Consider the following 13,645-nt stretch of genomic DNA (forward strand, 5'->3'; position numbering starts at 1 on the left):
ATCATCCGGGGTGGCGGAAGATCAGACACCCGGCCGGACTGGCTGATGTGCAGATTCTCGGTCAGCCTAATCGGGACGCCGTGATGGTGCCCACACCTGCGACTGCCACTCCCGACCAGACCACGACTCACCGGCATTCAAAGCCACGAACCATATATCACTCTGGCTCGTCCCGTCAAAGCAAGCCTCGCCCCTCTACGCATCTTTCGTCAGGGTGCTTGTTTCTCTGTCGCTGCATGCGCCTCATCCTACAGCGGGCTCGTCACTCACAGGTCCGGGTGTGTCAGTCGTCGTGGGAATAATACTAATGTTTGATTAATAAGTCGATGCGTGAATGGTATCCCCCCAATGTGCCATAGTGATGCTCAAGGTCCAAAGACCCAAATGCTAAACTCCTTAAACGCCGAATGACTCAACGCCGTGACCCTTTGCACCTTCGCCATCCCATCCCTAAGACCAAAGTCCCTTCATGACCCCAGAATCTTTGAATACGCATCTTCCACCTCACCGGCCAACTCAAGCAACGCCACAATCACAATCTGGTGCGTCAGATTCGGCAGCCGGTCCCTGTGAAGCCCGATCCACTCGAGCGGCGGCGTCGCCTCGCCCATGTCCCTCAACTGAGGCGTCTCGATAATCGGCGGCTCCAGCGCAACATAGTCGTACTTGGATTGCGGAACGTTGACCTCGGCCGTGATCTTTTGCTGCTGCTGCGACGCACCTCCGCCCGCCTGCCCCTCGCCTCCTCCTCCTCCTCCCTCCGTGTCGGCGTCCGGTACGCCCGTCACCTTGATCGCCGTGAGCGCCGCCGTGAGCGGGAGCTCTTTGCCCCACGTCTGCTCCAGCGATTTGGCGTGGCTCGCCCACATGCCGCGGATGTAGCTGATGCGCGAGTAGTTCCATCCCACCTCCACCTTGCCCTCGAACGCGCTCTTGAAGATGTAGTCGATGCGATTGCGGTTCGGTGTCTGCCACGTCTGCATCACGGCGCCCACCTTGGGCACTTTGAGAATGGTTCCGCCGCGCGATCCCGTGGCTCGCTCGACAACGTCTTCCACGGAGATCTCGCTGAGCGTCTTGGGCGCTTCAATGTTCCTGACACCCGCGAGTCCGATGCGCAGCTGGCCAAGGGTGAGTGCCAGGATGCTGTGCACGCGCCGCTGCTCGATGCTGGCCGCGAATCGTGCTTCCGCGCCGAGAGCCTCCATCTTGAACACCTGATGATCAGAAAATGTGCTTGGGAAGACGCCCAGGTTCAATGCCTTGAGTGTAACAACGACGTCTGTATCCAGCGAGATGGGCGCTTTCGACAGCGTGTCTTCGGCTGGAAGCTTGGGGGCGCTTGTGAGATGGGGAGACAAGGCGGCGCTTTGGTATGACCGCCTCCTCATGAATTTCTCAATCTCTTGCAACGACATTTCAAAGTTGGCCCGCCTCTCCTGTATGAGCTTTTGGAACGCTTGGTAGAGCGATACAGCTTGTGCTGCCGACGTCGTCGTGCCAAAGATTTGCACTGCGTCTCCGTCAAAGATGGCGACGAGTCTATCACCAGTACCTTCGAGACTGCGTCGGACGTTGTACATGAGAAGCTCTAGAGACGTTATGTCGGCGACGAGGAACGCCTGGTAGTCAAAGGCGGCCTTCACCCTGAACTGACTGAATCCGATGGATGCCTGCACAAGGGGCGTCTCGTTGAGCGCCGCCTCCCGCTCTGGCCACTGGATGGATGTCCGCAGCTGGAACTTTTGCAGTGCGATGAAGCCGCTCAACCGGCCTGTGCAGTCTATGCCAATCTTTTCGAAGCCAAGGCACAGGTTTTGCTCCCAGTCGGACGTCTTCTTTGACGACACCCAAAACTCCTTGATGGCAAATACCGATTTGCCAATGGCCTGACCCATGTCTACGCTGACATCGAGAGATGTAATCGAAATGGTTGCCGTCCACGGGAATGCTGCTGTGGCGGCCACCTGCTGGTATCTCTGCACCAAGTGGCCTTGTTGTGATGTTTCCGTGTTGAGTTTGGCGACCGGAGCCGTCGTGGTATTCCGCAGCTCCGTCGGGTACCAAATCTCTCGGAACAGCAAAAAGTCCTGAAGCTGCTTGGCATTGATGGAGACGGTCATGGGGCTAACCTTGAGAATGGCAGACACGCCACTCGTTCCGCTGACATGCTTGCTGTTCATCAGAGACAGCACGATCGAGTCAACGTCGAAACTTCCTGTAGACTCTCGTGAGTATACGTGCTGGACGGACGCTTGCAACTTGGAGAAGGCCCCCGAGATGGAAAAGAAGTTGCCTTGTTCCTGCGAGCGCACCGTGTTGACGGTGAAGTAGATATCGTCAAAGCAAGTTGTGGCGGCTACACGCGCGATGGGCTGACAGCTTAGCGAAAACTCCTGACGGCAGATGCGCAGTCCCAGGTTCAGCTTCAGACGCCCAATGACGGCGTTCGGATCAGCAGTGAGAATGTTATCCTCATTGCCAGTCTTGGGCTTCACCGCGGCCGCCGCCGGTGTCTGGGCTGCCGCTGACGCGGGCATGTCCTTGTCCTTGCCCACAACTTCTTTGACGCTGGTTGTCATGTCCATGATGAGGGGCACCACGGACGGGTACAAGATGTTGCTCGAGGCATCAATCTTGATCTCGCCATACAAAGAAGGGTCCTCGTTTCCGTTATCGCGATACTCAAACTTCCATGCCAGACCCGGTGATCTGAGAACAGTGCTGCTTCCCGTGTCATCCGTACTGAACTGACCATACTTGCCTGCCAGGGAAGGCCGTCCGGTCCTGGAGCTCCCGCGGAGTCCGTCTGTTGGCTTCTTCCCCGATACATAGACAACGGCACCCGAAAAGTCCGCGTCCACCAGCAGCGACTCTAGGCGTTTTGTGCCGAGTATGCTTCTCTGCGGCGGCGCCGGTTCCTTGATCTCGTCCACCTTATCGACCTTGGGCGGTGCGGTGCCTGTAGTCCAGTTTTGAGACGCTCTCTGCACGTTCTGCATGGAAAGACTGATGGAATCTTTGAGGATCGCGGCAGGGATGATGAAGCCCGAGGTCAGGCGCAGGTCGAGCGATTTGCCCACAGCCTGGAAGGCCAAGCTGCGAGTGTTTGGATTGGACACGTAGGCAATGTTGAAGACGACCTCGGGAAGCAGCGCCGAGTGGAGCGACCTGAGGCTCTTGTCCTGGCCAGGAGGGACCATTTGGAGTTGAAAGTTTTCAATGGAGAGCCTGGCTGATTTGGTCTGGCGTGTCCCGAAGCTGACGAGCTGGACGGACATGATCAGGTCTTCCTTGCTGCCCGCCAACGGCAGCAGCTCATCCGAGGGATCGCCAACGAGCCAGGATATCTGCGTGTCGCGCACCTCGAAACGGTACACGATCGACGACAGGAACGAATCGATGATGTCTGGTTCCTCTGCCTCTTCCTGATCATTAATGGCAATGCGAGGCCGTGTCTGTCGAATCTTGCGCAGGTACTCGAGCTCGCGCGACGTATCGAGGTCTTTGATCTTGTCACCCATGTAACCCAGAGCGGCCACTACCGTTGAGACGGTTTCCGGGGACAATTCAATCTCTAGGCCGTCGCTTCTAAAGTTGAACGACCTTTCTTCGGTGCCGTCTTCGGTGCACCGCGTATTCATCGAGATGAGAGCGCCGAGAGCGAGGCTGCCACAGGACCTCATGGCGTTGTCCCTGCCCTTCTGCACATCAATGAGGATTTGACGCAGGTTGATATGCAATTCTGGTTGAGCCAGGATCGGCCCATGGGAACCGTGACGGTTGGCCACTTCCAGGTGCACTCTGTCCAGCTTGAAGGAGAGACACGCTGTAGGATCTCTTTCAGACACGAGGGGCGTGTTTCCAAACACTTCAATCCCGGCCAAAGTGAGATGGATGGTGTAGATGAAACTCGAGTCGGGTTCGGGTGGCGACGGCTTCTCTTTGGGAATCGCCTTTTCGCCAAAGATCTCGCTGATATGGCCCTGAATCGCCTTTGTACCCTCCTGTAGCTCGGAGACGGCGCTGGAGATCTGGGGTCGGTTGAGAGCCGTCAGGAGGCTGTAGACCGCAGAGGCGTCCAGCTGCATGAGCTCGACAGAGCCAAACACTGACACCGAGTGTTCCCCCTGTCCCATGTGACTGACGATGCGGCCGTTGGTCGGCGGGATGCGGAGAAGCGATATGCTGCGCTGTCGGTCTCTCACGTCCATGCGGACTTCGTGAGAGTTCTCCTTTACGTCAAAGTCAAAGATGAGTTCCTTTCCAAAGTTGGCAGCCACAGCTGCTCGTGCTACCACACCCGAGATGTTATAGGTCATTGACTGCAGCAACGGGACACTGATGCGGTACTCGTCCAGGAACATTGCGACGTTAACCCGGAAGGAAGACAGACGTTCGGCAATCTTGACGCTGTTCCTGCGGGGCGGTGCTGGAGACTCCGGCAGCTGTTTCTGGAGCTTGTGTATCTGCGTCAACTCGTCCTTGACCAGGTAGTCGGCGACTTCGACGAGATAGAGGGGATCTTGCTTAACTGCAAAAGTCAATGTGCGACTGCTGGCCGTCGATTTGATAGTGTGACATGACGTCGTATCTGTTTCCAAGAGCTCGTGAGAAACAATGATGCTTGGGTCCTTGATCTGGAACATGCCCAGCAGCTCCGATCGATGATGAAGGCGAGATGTCACTGCATCGCAGCTGAGGATGAAGTTGATGGACGAGCCAGTCTTTTCGTAGGCATCAACCAGGCAAGACACTTTCATGTTGTGGCCGAGAGAGGTGGCGCTGAGGTTGATAGTGTCCACTTCGACGGAGCCTCGCCCGACCGCCAACACAACGTGGAACGCATTTTGGGTTTTCGGCTTTGCAGGATCATCCACCTTGGGCTCGCTCTTCGGCTCCTGAGATTTGGTAGCCCGGCTGGATTTGTTGTAAAGTCGCAAAACATCCTCGGCCAGCTCGCACAGTTCCCAGTTGAGAATAACGGCAGCTTCGCCGCAGTAGACATTCAAAACAGTCATGTTCTTTGGCACATTTGCTGCTCCATCGGCGCTTGGCACTGCCTTCTGCTCCAGCCTCGTCGTCAAGTCAGAGAAGACGACTCTATTCTCCTTTGGCCCTGGATCGAGAAGCAGTTGGACGTCTTTGAGGCGCAGGGCGGCCAGGATGGGCAGATCGGGCGATGCGGGTCTGCCGTCCGCCTTTACTGCACCGAAAACGTTCTTGATCAGTGAAGAGTCAGCCACATCAGACAGGTCCCAGCTGCGCCATCGTTGGAAAGCATCAATGACGCGCTGGGCAGCATCAGCCGGTGGCGAGGCTGATGCCGCGAGGCAGCTCAAGTGCAGGTCTTCTTTGAAGGCCGCAGGCAGGTGTGTCCAGACTTGACGCAGTCTCGCAGCCATCTTCCACGAATCAAAGGTGCGCAGATGCTCCTCGGCAGATCGCAAGACTGCTGATGGGCGAGTCAAGAAGGATGGGTCGCCAATGGGATGCCCTTCGGTCATGAGCTTGTAGACGAAGTGTTTGATGCGGTCTTCGTGTCGAGACATTGTCTGTCCCAGCACCTCTCCCAGTTCTGCAGCGACGACTCCGGTCCTGTGGATGAGTGAAGCAAGGTACTCAATCTTTTCTGATGCTGTGCTGCTCTTGATGCTGCCAATGTCTGCGTCAATGTACGTGACGTCTTTTGAGCCCAGTGACACCATGACGCTTTCAATCTGCGCCATGAAGGCTGCTTGGTTCTCTTCAGCCCCTGAAAGCCGTTCTGACGCTGACACCTCGGCAGATCCGAGCTTCAACAGGACTGAGGTCCTCTTGTTGCTCTCAACGGGCTTCAACGGGTCCTTCCACGCGTCGGTCGAGCGGAGACACAGCGATAATTTTGACACAGTCACATCGTATTGGTCCTGTTCTTCTCCACCGGGGTTCATGCGGTCGACGGTGGAAGAGTTCAGAAAGCGTATGCTGGCCTTTGGGACCCTGACGAGTACATCGGTGATTTCGCCGGCAACCTTCCTCTTCTTTTGGAGATCAAAGATGTCCGTCATTGATGATGTTTGTAGGGTGTCGAGGATATCATCCGGATCGCTCGGTTGTAGAGCCGCGAGTAATAGCGACACATTCTTAACAGCCGAGGGGTTCAAGAACGCAGTGACGCCTGACGGAATTTCCAGTATGATGCTGTTGTGAGCACGATCCTCGGTCAGAGACTCGGGATCGATGTCGCCGAGACCAAATTCAGAGAACCCAAAGGCGGACGCTTCTTCGTCTTCCTCGATGCTCTGCATGACAGCCTCTGACGTATCAGGCCGAACGCTCTCGAGTGGAAACGGTGGAGTGTAAAATTGGCTTGAGAAGGCCACCGACGAGTGGTGGCTTGCATCTCTCACGTCTCCAATGGCGCTGTAGAATGCCGAGTGGCGGCCGGTCGACGTAGAAACGTCTCGCTGGTGCTGCCCACCCCTTTTTGCTTCAGAGCCGTCCGGGTGCAATAAGTCTGACTGCCTTGACTTTGCTCGTGATCTCACGGAGCTTCTAGGCCTCACCACACTGCTAGTGCTGGAGGCGGTGGACGTGGACAAGAACGAGCTCTTGTGGCGTAGGGGACGAGATCGACTAAAGGCCGAGCGACTGTCAAAGGACCGCTGGTCTCCCTCGACGCCGTCCAGCACCGTCGGGTGTGGAACCGGTGGGAACCCCTGGGCCGGGGGATCGAGCTGGTCGGGGAGCGTCTCCTCCAAGATGCCCGGTAAAAGCAGAAATTCAGTTCGCCCAGCCCGTTGATCCTCGCGACGGATGAGCTCCTGCTGCAGCTTGCGCTCTTCAGAAAAGTGAAACTTTCTTCCAATAATGGCCACGCGGATACTGGCTTGGAAAAAGGCGTCTGTTTCGACGCCATGCTGAGACTTCCACTTGTGTCTCATGGCCGATTCTGAATTCACACACGAGACCTGAAGATCCGGGAGTCGAATGTCGGCTCGCCTGGAGTAGTGCGTACGGGCCCAGTCGTTGAACTTGATATCGAGGGTACCAGTCGAGAACAAAAATGCCGCTTCGTCGACGTGGCACCAGACGCGGACCGCCTCAACAGCCACCCTCAGGAAAGTGACGTCGTACACAATGACGGAAGAGAGCGGTATCAAGGCGTTCTCGTCATCGTCGAATTCAAATGCGAATCCTTTACCCACGCCCATGAGTGCCGTCAAGAAGTCGGCAGAGCACTCTCCCGATACGGTACCGACGGAAATGTCCCAATTACACATGTAGGTCGGCTCGCTCGGGGGAAGCCCGAATAGACGGTGGCCGTAGATGGTGAGGCCGTCAATGAAGAGTTGGGTACTGGAAACTGCGCTGATAGGTGTTTCCGAACCCGACTCTGCGTTTCCGAGAGACAGGTTCAGGGGGTTGAGATTAACCTGCAGGTCCATGTAGTAGTTTGTGAAGCGGAGGTCCAAGGAGAGGCCGGCAGTCTCGACCTGAACATTGCGCTGGCTGGAATACAGGTTGGCAGGCAACAGCAGGCGCAGATCGTCAATCTTTACGCTCAAAATCACGTCCAAGTCGTTGGACTTCTTCGGAGGTGGGCGGTTTGCGAGCTCTGCATCCGGATTGCTTTCCTTGAGCCGCAAGAGGTCTTGGTACTCCTCGAGTGTCTTGAAGTGGATGTAGTCGCCAAGGTAGTTGTCCTTGAGAACCAAGACATATCGTATGATGAATCCGTAGATTGTTGCCGTGGGAGACTGGAGACTAAGGTTGATTTCTAGGGTATCAATGTTGGCCGGCGATGTGGTAGCGTTGTAGTGATATTTCCCGTCAACCTCAAAGTTCTCGCCATGACCGATCTCTTTTGATGTGAGGAACGTGCCCTGCGTATTCCACGGAGGCACATGTAGCCATAGCGAAAACGTCTCGGCACTCAGAACAAAGGGTATGGTGTTCATGCTGGGCCGGAACTTGTCAATGGGGATGCACGAGTTTACAATGAGAGACGGGCTCTTGGCTACGACGTAGGCGTTGTCCTCGAGATCGGTGGGGTTATTAATGATGTTGCCATCGTTGGCGTTTAAGTAAAGCATTGCGTCGCGGAGCTCGAGGTTGAGGTAATATCTAAAGGGCGTGAAGACAAGGTACTCAGCCGGTGGGCCCGATGCCCAGTCGTCGACCAGGTCAATAATGAGGAAGACGTGATCCCTCAGTATAAAGAGTTCCATTTGTTCTGTGACAATGTTGAAGTACCACGTCCTGAGGGTGTTCCACTTGAGAGGAGTAGACAAATCGCAGGATATACGCTGAAGCCCTGAACGCCAGAGAAGCTCGTGGTTCACGCTCGTCGCGAGCTCGGTGCTGGGCAGGTCGACGTCGAGCTTCATCTGGTACCCGGTTTGGCTAGCAAGCATGTCCATGGTGAAGGAGATTGTGGAATTGCCAGGCACGATGAAGTCGAGCCAGCCTCCCGGACGGGTGGGTGCCGCGTCTGTCTTCATGTTCTTCTTGGCACGGTTTCTCTGCTTGCGCTTCATCGGCTGGGGCGGAGCTTTCATGGGCGGCTCTTTGCCCTTCCACTTCCAATTCTTCGAGTCCTCTCGGATAGGAATTCGCAGCGTCACCTCATCTAGCAGTTCGACAAACAATTTGAACTGCGTGGGAACGCGGTAGGCGCCCTCTTCCAAAGGCGTCGCGGGAACGGCGTCTTTTGACAAGCTAGGAACGAAGACACGCTGAAGATCCGCTCGGTGTCGGTCTGCCCAAGGCCCGTAGTTGACCACACCGCCGTTGATGGCAAGACTCATGCCCCATCCGGGGGCCTCGTCGCCGTTGATGTACGTTGCAGCATTCTCCTTTGAGCGTCTGCTCGCCGCCTCGGCCGTCACCTTGCCTACGACATCCCAATAGATGGTCAGCGTCGCCTCCGGGCTGTCTACCACGGTGGACTCGGCAGCGTACTCGACGCCTGCCCACCGCAACCTCGAATCCTGCTCGTCTTCGTCCAAATAGCGGGCTAGACCTTGCCACTGGTTGGAGCCGGGTATTTGAGACACCGCGGTGGTGAGCGGACTACGCGAACCCAGAGAGAAGGATTCGACGGATTTCCGCCAGTACGGCACCAAATTGCGCAGGGTTCCGAGTGTACGACGTTTTTGCCGCCGGAAGAATGAAGTCTTGTACGTAGGACTAGGCTCCTGGGCTGCCTGCTTTTCGCGGCTGGCCCTCGTCGCCTGGTCTTCCTTGAAGTCGTCGTTCTCCCGCATCTCTACGATTGGGTGCTGGAACTTGATCTTGAAGTTCTGCCTATAGGGATCCGGAGTGGACGTCTTTGAGGCGTCGATTTCGCCAGACAGCCCGTCGGCCTTGACAATCAATATGGCCTTGGTGTTGTCGTTTCCCATGACTACAGCTGCCTTTTGGCACGTCACGAAGATGGGGAAGAGCTGCAGGAGAAATGGCAAATCCGAGTCCGCCTGGACATCATCGCTGCTGCCGGCCGGGCCATCGGAGTGGGTACTAGTCTGACTGGCCGAAGATCCACGGCGTCCAAAGGTGTTGCCAATTCTCGAGAGCAGAGCCGCGCCAGACGTCTCCTTTTCGTGTTCTGCGGAATCGGGCGACGGCTCGGGCTTTTCAGTCGTCCTCTGTCCTCGGTTTCTCAGCGAAGCGTTTTCGTCTTTGGACTCGAAGGCGGTCGACACGTTCTCAGCGGTTGCTGTGGGCTCCTTGAGGCCAGCCAGAACGCTGTCGTAGGCGGGGCTCCGATTGTATATGAACCACTCCAGACCAACCAGGGACATTGTGACTCGGCAGGGCAGATTCGAGTGTCGTCCATTTGTCCCGGCGGAAGCCTGCTCAGCTTGCTGCTGCGCCGAAGCTTTGATGTCCACCTCGCGCACTCGCCGCAACCAGTATCGCCATGTAACGTAGCCATGCTGAATCAGGAACGTTTCGTTATTGCCGTGATATCGTAAACCGGTGAAGAATATGCGTCCACCAAGAAGCGAGACCTGGAGGGCCTGTATGTCTATATAGAGTCGATAGCGATGCCATGTATAGGTTCGTATGCCCCACGAGAGGAGCGAACCAAAGGCTCGGTTGAAGTAGAGGAGGAAGAAGACGGCGAGAGCACCGCATATGATCAAGTAGACGAGAAACTCCCATCGAAAGGCCGGGGTCTCGGTCGGCGTGGGATTCGGCTCCCCTTCTTGCGGCATTCTGACGGCGACGAGTCAACAATGCCTCAGCTAGCATCAACGTCGGAGCTGTCCTTGTTCACCCACTGCCATGTCGCGTTTTCGCCGTCGTCGCTCGCTTGGTGTTGTGGTGGTAGGTTTGTAGGGTGACGGGTTGCTCGTAGGGCGCAGTAGACGTTATTGGAGGTGTCGGGGGTATCGAGTGTACAGGATAGAGTCGGATAGGCGGATGGGTGAAGAGTCGGTGAGGCAGTGCAACATTAAAGCATGCGCAATGTGTGCGATGCGGTTGAGGTTGAATTGGTGTGGGATCACAGGCCAGTAAGTTTCTAGCAGTCCAGTCGCATTTCCAAGTCGCGCCGAGCGTTCCCAACGACGGGGCCCGGGTGTCTCGCGCTAATGACAGCCCGCGTGCCCCATGAGGAAGTGGCCCATCGACGGAAGCTGTGGTCGTAGCTTCCGCACCCCCCAGCAGCCCAGCAGCGGAGGTCAATCCCGGTACGGGCGGTGGACACACGGGCGGGTCAGTGGAAGGTCACTGTGAGGTGGTGCTCACTGCTACCCCACACGCTCAAGCACGCTGTGAAACCAAAGCTTCAGGGGAGCTGCCGGTATGGACCTCCCTAACAATTAATGCGAGGCCATTGGCCGCACGCGAATGATGCGCAGCTGTCACCTCCCGTCCACTACGTACCTAGGGACGTACCTCTAGGCTAAAGTACGGCGTCTGCAGCTTGACCTTTCCACCTTGGGCCTTGAGCCGCGCATACGTACCGAATTACGCACCTGTCACGAGCTGCTGCTCATTCCGACCTAAACCTCGCAGCACGGCCATCGTCATCTTCTCTTTCTTTCTCTTTCCAAGTCTCTTTGACAACCGTCTTCTCCCCCCTTCTTGCCTTGCGACGTCGAAACTCTCGAGCTTGAAGCTTGCTGTTCCGCCCTCTGTCTCTCCCCTGACCCATCCTTTGACAGCCATGAGGTAGACGACATTCCTCAAACACAACAGACACCCTTCGCCATGTCCCGCCTCGAAGTCAACATGGCGGGCGGCACAGGCGAGAAGCTGACCACGGCCACCATCATCGTCGCAGGTGTCGCCGCCCTGATAGCCACCTTCCTATCAGCCATGTAAGTACTTGTCGTGCTACTCTGACTGGCGCAACTGAGGCTAACGAGCAACTCGCAGATCCATCTTTCTCCAGTCGTACGCTACCTATTCCGCCCGCGCTCCCCCTCCAACGAAAGCTGACGCCTTGCAGGAAAAACTACCGAAAACCACTCCTTCAGCGATATGTCGTACGAATCTTGCTCATGTATGTTGGCTGTCCCTCAAGAACACGATAAGCACCAGAGTCTAACCAACAAAGGGTCCCCATATACTCGATATCGTCTTGGACAAGCATGGTCTCTATCAAGGCTTCGTCTTTCCTCGACCCCGTCCGAGACATTTACGAGGTGAACATAGCTTGGTGGCACTTTCTGTCCTACAAGTGCTAACAAGGCCAGGCTTTCACCATCTACACATTCTTCCAGCTCCTTATAAACTATCTCAGCGGAGAACGCGCTCTCATCATCATGACCCACGGCCGCGAGCCAGTCTCCCACCTGTGGCCTATGCATCATGTGCTGCCCCGCGTCGACATTTCCGATCCTCACACGTTCCTCGCGATCAAGCGCGGCATCCTGCAGTACGCGTGGTTGAAGCCCATCCTAGCTTTAGCCACCGTCATCATGAAGGCGACAGACACCTACCAGGAGGGCTACATTGGCGTGGAGTCGGGCTACCTTTGGAGCGGCATCATCTACAACCTAAGCGTGACGATCAGCTTGTACTCACTTGGCCTGTTCTGGGTCTGCATGCACGACGATCTGTTGCCCTTCCGTCCGGTACCCAAGTTTCTGTGCGTCAAGCTCATCATCTTTGCCTCGTATTGGCAAGGGTTCTTCCTGTCTATCCTCGTCTGGCTCGGAGCCATCCCGGACAATGTCGAGGGGTACAGCCCCGACAACTTGGCCGCCGCCATCCAGGACGCCCTCATTTGTATCGAGATGCCGGCGTTCGCCATTGCCCATTGGTATGCCTTTTCGTGGCATGATTTTGCGGACAATCGAATCTCATCAGCGCGGATGCCCGTCAAATTTGCGTTCCGCGATGCGTTTGGTGTCAAGGATCTCATTGAAGACTCAAAGGAAACCTTCAAGGGCGACAAGTATGGCTACCGGTTTTTCGACTCGGGCGACAAGATCATGGCGCACGAAGAGTCTCGCGCCAGGTTGGGGAGACTCGACGAGGGCATGCGGTACACAAGAGGTGGTAAGGCAAAGTACTGGATCCCGACACCCGGCCAGGTCGATCGCCAGACGAACCGCAACTTGAATGAGCGAGATCCTTTGCTCCAAGGAACTGCAGGTGGCCCGAGTGAAGAGTACAACTCTGCCAACGGCACCTTCAATGAAGGTCTCACCGGCGAACCCGAGATTGACAATGACGACGAGCGTCTCTACGGCAAGGCGCGCGAGTTGGAGTTTGGCGATTGGAATGTGAGTGCCACAAGAAGTCATGATGATAATCAAAGTTGCTAATGAGGTGTAGTACCCCGTCATCACTGCAAATGTGCCCCTGAGCCAACGGTACATGTCCTCTCAGGGAAGCCTGGGATTCGCGTCCGAGCCACGGTCGACGGTCGAGCGTCTGCGTGTTTCTCCTCGGCCTAGCGAGCCAGCTGTGGTGACGATCAAAAAGAAGAAGAAGCAAAAACAGAAGCAAGTCGCCGCGGCCGAGATATCCCCCGATCGTACTGCCTCTGGACCGTCATCCAAGCCTCAAAGCCCGTCGCCTCAGCCGACTGCAGCCGAGGAAGAGCCTGAGCCGGAAGCGAGTGTTTCTAAACAGTACAACGAGCCGGAGGCGTCTCCCCTTTTACAAGAAGCAACAGCATCGCCGTGGGCAGAGAGCGAGCAAGAAGACGATTTCAATAAGAACTTTGGCGTCGGGGATGACGAGGAGATCAACAAGAATGTTTGGGGCGGTGGCGAGCCCCGTTGACGGAGTCTGCCGGACCGAGGTAGCTTTGCATTTTATAAGTTCGATACCCTTACTCTCGTGTTCTATGTTTCAGCAATATTGGCATAGCGAGGAGTCTGCGAGGAATACGAGTACATTGTTCATCACAAAGGCTGATGTTGGGGTTGCTGTGTATCAATACATCTGGGTACAGTGCCGGTGTTTCTTCCATGAATATACATTAGATTCTCTCCGTTCCTGGTGTATTCCACCTCCACCCACGCTCCATACCTCTATAGGGAACAAATTTGTTTGATACTGTCACCAAGGCCCATGGCGTGGCGGGGAATGTCAGCTCGTTCTGAATAGCCCCGCTCCCATGGGTCACGGGTTCGAGTCCCGTTTCTTGTAAAAATCCAAGCTTCATTCACATGACGGCAGAGGTCGGTATGGG

General features: G+C 56.0%; 2 protein-coding genes across 2 annotated transcripts; one reads left to right on the plus strand and one right to left on the minus strand.

Annotated features, from left to right (window-relative positions):
* Window positions 1–467: 467 nt before the first annotated feature.
* BDZ83DRAFT_750018 (fermentation associated protein) lies at window positions 468–10,205 on the minus strand (the record flags this gene model as incomplete). The annotated part of the gene is made up of 1 exon (XM_060513861.1): window positions 468–10,205. One exon carries the CDS (start codon window positions 10,203–10,205, stop codon window positions 468–470), a length of 9,738 nt encoding a protein of 3,245 aa, XP_060367523.1.
* A 695-nt stretch (window positions 10,206–10,900) lies between these two features.
* On the plus strand, window positions 10,901–13,607 carry BDZ83DRAFT_612887 (organic solute transporter Ostalpha-domain-containing protein). Its single transcript, XM_060507731.1, has 6 exons — window positions 10,901–11,315; window positions 11,374–11,391; window positions 11,447–11,500; window positions 11,555–11,642; window positions 11,694–12,728; window positions 12,781–13,607. The coding sequence occupies exons 1-6, from the start codon at window positions 11,206–11,208 to the stop codon at window positions 13,231–13,233; spliced, it is 1,758 nt and encodes a 585-aa protein (XP_060367524.1). The 5' UTR covers window positions 10,901–11,205; the 3' UTR covers window positions 13,234–13,607.
* The last annotated feature ends 38 nt before the right edge of the window (window positions 13,608–13,645 follow it).

The sequence above is a fragment of the Colletotrichum acutatum genome (genome assembly GCF_030867785.1).
Source record: "Colletotrichum acutatum strain CBS 112980 chromosome Unknown BDZ83scaffold_24, whole genome shotgun sequence".
Classification (NCBI taxonomy): domain Eukaryota; kingdom Fungi; phylum Ascomycota; class Sordariomycetes; order Glomerellales; family Glomerellaceae; genus Colletotrichum; species Colletotrichum acutatum.